Source organism: Salvelinus namaycush, unplaced genomic scaffold (assembly GCF_016432855.1).
Source record: "Salvelinus namaycush isolate Seneca unplaced genomic scaffold, SaNama_1.0 Scaffold1595, whole genome shotgun sequence".
Taxonomy (NCBI): domain Eukaryota; kingdom Metazoa; phylum Chordata; class Actinopteri; order Salmoniformes; family Salmonidae; genus Salvelinus; species Salvelinus namaycush.
The window spans coordinates 7,654-12,500 of NW_024058336.1; the positions used below are offsets into that span (position 1 = coordinate 7,654).

General features: G+C 41.0%; 1 protein-coding gene across 2 annotated transcripts in view; it reads right to left on the reverse strand.

Annotated features, from left to right (window-relative positions):
• Nucleotides 1–2,387: 2,387 nt before the first annotated feature.
• Nucleotides 2,388–4,847, reverse strand: part of LOC120037166 (THAP domain-containing protein 5-like) — a 2,535-nt gene continuing 75 nt past the window's right edge. The window contains exons 1-3 of one of the 2 annotated variants that reach the window (XM_038983340.1): nt 4,783–4,847; nt 4,219–4,405; nt 2,388–3,620 (exon numbers count right to left, since the gene is read on the reverse strand). The exon at nt 4,783–4,847 is cut by the window's right edge and continues 75 nt beyond it. In XM_038983340.1, coding sequence (XP_038839268.1) covers nt 2,799–3,620; nt 4,219–4,405; nt 4,783–4,847 — 1,074 coding nt within the window. In that variant the 3' untranslated portion in view covers nt 2,388–2,798. Of the gene's footprint in view, nt 3,621–4,218; nt 4,406–4,777 lie in introns of both variants that reach the window. The other variant, XM_038983342.1, reaches the window with a different exon arrangement.

A 4,847-nucleotide genomic window follows, 5' to 3' on the forward strand; every position in this document is an offset into this window, starting at 1 on the left:
TAGGCAATGAGAGCCTTTAGAAAGGTCAGTTATGACGAATGCATCAGCATATAATTATCATTGTAAAAAATGGACTCTCCACACATGGCAGTAGCACCTAACAACCACTTGTCTTTTGTTATGACTACGGGTACAATTAAACTAAGTGCTTTTCTAAAGGCAAAAAGTCAGTGCTTAGATGTTCAGTTCAACCATACCTGGAGTTCTTCCTGTATCACACAAAGTCTGTGAATAGGCTGCTGCTATGGAAACCTGGATCAATGCGTTAGCCAGCTAACTGTCCAAAACTGCCTGAAATAACTTCACAGTTCTGAAGTTTCCAATAAAAACAATATTTCCAATAAAAACAACCAATAAAAAAATAGCTTTCTTAATCAACCAGAACATCAATAGTTAAATGTCTCTGCTAATCAAAGTTAGCTGGCTAAGTGAATAATCCTGCTTTCTGAAATAGCCCATTGGGTTGGTGCAGTGCAGACATAAACCTGCCCGATGGCAGTTTGCATTCTGCATAGGATCTAGGATACAAACAGGAGCAGACTTGGCAACAGGCAGAGCTGCAGTCAGATGACTAGGAGAGAGCCTAAAGGCAGAAGAGTGAGGAGCAAAATCAGATTGCCATTTTGAGGGCCATGTTCTAATGTAATACAAAGTTCATTAGATGTGTTGCGAGCACAAAGGTACTGCATTGAAACACACAAGCACAGAAATTAACATCTGTAATTGAATAAATATTGTTTTCCTATGACCGACATGATTGGGTGTTGTGTGTGTCCTTGTATTTGTACTGCTGCTACATTCTATTGGACAGACACAGAACAAGGGTGTGGGCCAATCATCGAGAGCCAAAGACAGGACCTATAGGCCTATCTTTACATTATCAAAGTCAACCTATATGATTTTAAATCATCAGTGAAGTCCCCAGCTTCTTCATCACTGCTCAAAAGGTCTTCTCGGAGATCAATGAAATTGCTGTGAAGTTCACTTTGTAGCATTGCAGACTAGTAATCAATCAGTCATCTCAGTGTACACGCTGTTCTTTTTACCTGAGATCAATAAACTGGGAAAGTGACAATGTCGTAAGTTTGTCTTCAGAGTGGCTCTGTGAGGTGTGTGACGTTTCTCTTATAGATCTCAGGTCAAAATAACAGCATGTAGTCTACACTGGGATTAGAGCTCCCTTCACAATAGCCTACAAGCAGCCCTTTTATCAACACTGTCGTGCTTTATGTAGCTGCTATTTATCTCTCTACTATTGCTCCTATGTAATGCTAGTCGTTGCTCACATTATGTTTCACTACAAGTGATGTGAAATGAAATGGTCAGTTCTGGTTCGATGTTACGCCACGTTCATAACAACAGAGATTTTCCCCCACAGCTGCATAAAGCTCCGACATGAAGATCACTGACGTCATGATGACACGTGTGATGTCATTGCCAATGCATTGATAAAAGCGTTGCAGGTAATGTAAGCCCATCAAGAAAGAGGACCACAGTGTTGTATTTTCATCAATGAGAAGTCAGTTGACCATTTAATGACATTATGGAAAGAAGTAGAGGACGCCCAACCAATGGGAGTCAAGGAGCAAACAGTTACATCATCAAAAAGATGCAACGCTTGTTGAACATCAAATGTATTATTTTATTTAAGCAACAATTAACAGCTTGACATTTCGGCCTTCAATGGCCTTCACCAGAACCGGTTTATTTATCAGAACCGGTTTATTCACCAGAACCGGTTTATTTATCAGAACCTGTTTATTCATCAGAACCGGTTTATTTATCAGAACCGGTTTATTTATCAGAACCGGTTTATTCATCAGAACCGGTTTATTTATCAGAACCGGTTTATTCATCAGAACCTGTTAATTCATCAGAACCGGTTTATTTATCAGAACCGGTTTATTCATCAGAACCTGTTAATTAATCAGAACCGGTTTATTTATCAGAACCTGTTAATTCATCAGAACCGGTTTATTTATCAGAACCTGTTCATTCATCAGAACCTGTTTATTCATCAGAACCGGTTTATTTATCACAACCTGTTAATTCATCAGAACATGTGTATTTATCAGAACCGGTTTATTTATCAGAACCTGTTCTGATGAAGGCCATTGATGAAGTCCGAAACGTCAAGCTTTTAATAGTTGCTTGGGTAAAAATATATTTAGAATAGTGAGCAAGCATTGCACCTTTTCCTATTCAACCATTTAATTAGAACCAAGAAGATACACCTAAAACGGTGTAATCGTCTCAATTACTCAGATACTTACATACCGCAGGATACTTGTTATTATCCACATAAATATAAAACAGTAGTGAAAAACATTTGCCTTTTTATACATTAATAACAAGCAAAGTAAGGATCCGTATGACCGCACAGTAGATATGATATACAAATACTATATAATTGAATAAAACAAGCAACCATTTGTAGCACAAGAATAGGGAATATCACTTCCCATAAAACGCTCCAAATTACACTCCAAATGACATTTATGTCATTCTAAACATGAAACAGTAGTGCATAGCGCCAGGGCCTATCCTAAAGACACAGTGCCACCTAGCGGAGACAAATGGAAGGACAGGGATCCCCTGCCCAGAACGCTCTCCGAGAAGGGCCTCACTACAAGTAAGTAATATAACTCTTGTGAAACATGTAAACAGATAATAAATAAGTACAAGTGATTGAGACTGTAATAACCCTGTAATAACCCTGTAATAACCCTGTAATAACACAAAACACATCTCATCAGAAAGACCGTTGTTAATGGAAACAAAGCACTACGGTTAAGACATCAGAGCAACGCAGAAGTAATATAGTCCTCTAGTAATTTCTGCTTTTCTTTGAAAACAATGTTGCTCTTCTTCAGATGTGCCATCTCGCTCTCAAGCGATCGTATTTTAGCCATGGTGCTTTCCTCTCTCCTATCCAGCTCCATGATCTTGTTGTGGAGGCTGGCTGTCTTCCTCCACAGCTGTTCCTGGTCCGTGTCCTGTTTGGAGTAGGAGTGCTCGTACACAGAGATGTGTTCCCCCTCCCCGGGGCCCTCCTCCCGGTCTCCCACCCACTCCTCCCTCCGCAGCTCCAGAGGGAAGATCCTAAACGTCTGACCGAGGGCCACATGGAGGGCGTCCACCGTGGCTTCACATTCAGAGAAATGGCCGACAGGGACGACGGATTCACAGCAGAGCACAGTCACAGTGGAGTCCAGTGTATCCAGCTGCTGCAGTGTCTCACCAGACAGGTTCAAGCATGAGGCTGTCAGTATCCCACCACTGTCTCCAGATCGTTCTCTGTTCACCTCACACACTGCAGCCTGGGTCTCTGAGAGCATCACCTCCCCCAGGACCATTTCACTAGGAGTAGAGGCCTCTGTGTCTGAAACAAGCGGTCTTTCATATAACAGTGTAGTGACCGTAGATTCACTGGCATCCTCAGGGTTAGGGACAGGAGTGACACTCACCACGACTGGTTCCACTCTGACTGTCCTTTTCAGAATCAGAGGTGTATTCTTGTCAGGAGGGGAGGGGGAGCGGATGAGTTCAATGTTGGCGTCGCATATCCTGGTTTTGGGCTTGGTGGTGTTCTTACTGGTGGAAATGGCTCTATCTTCATCCTGAGGGGAAAGAGTGATGGTAAAACACAAACAGAAATCATGCTATCATAATATAGCCATGTATAGTGCTGTAATTTCTTTATTTTTATTTGGGGGATTTGTGTGTATTATTGTGTATTATTAGGTGTACTGCATTGTTGGATCTAGAAATTAAAGCGTTTCGCTGCAAAATATGTTGTACAAACAAAACAATTTGATGTCGCACTTTAACAAATTCCAGGGATGGTTCAATTCAAAATCAAGGCAGTCAATTCAGGTAAACTTAAATAACAATTCAAAATGTGAAAAAACAGCATCTATTTTCAATGACTTCTCAATAAACTGAGGAGTAGAAGCTATTTATTTCAAAACTTTTTTTCCATTGTTGAATTTTAAATTAAAATAAATTCCTGAATCGACTGCCCTCAAATTGAATTGACCCCAGCCCTGATGAATCCCAAAGAAAATATCCTAACACAAAGCTTTGTACACTGCAATGACGATCAGTGTAAAATGCATGATCAAAGTCATGTGAATCTCTAATATCAATCACTATTCTGGAAATGGGCATTAAGACTTGTGCTAATTTTGTTGGGTGTCATAGAAGGGGTCTACTTACATGGTGTGTGTGAGGGAAGATGGTAGGGAAGGCAGTGTGTTTCAGGTACCGGATCCCCCATCGCAGGTCAAAGCAGTCCTCAGTGAAATGTTCACTACACAGGTACTGGTGTCTGCTGGGGATCCACTCCTCTCGCTTCATGTTGTCTACCCATATCTGCAGCCTGACCTCATCTTGCAAGGGGAACCTGTGGGAGGAGACAATACCAACATGTTGTTAAGACAGCTACATTTGTTGACATGCCCTAATTCGATTTGTCAGCCCCATCCAAATTCTCAAGATTACATACAAAGCATTGCTTCTGTAACGTTACTAGTGTTTCAGCCTCGGCTGAAGCCCGAGAAACGCAATAACAACAAATGCAGCAGCAGTCATTCTGTTATACACAATGGTAAACAAAGGAGGCTTTGTGTTTTTCTATGACAGCTAACTATCTGTTCTGAAGGCACTGCTGGATACACAACGCTAGCCAGCAACCAATATGAGCATGCTAGTTAAGCTAGCTAAGAGTAGGACTGTATCTGCACATATAGAAACGTGACGTGAAAATAATAGATACCGTACGGGTAAAAGCTTATTCTCTTGTTTTCTTTAGAGGGTGTTCCTCCACGATTTTTGCAAAGTTTTAC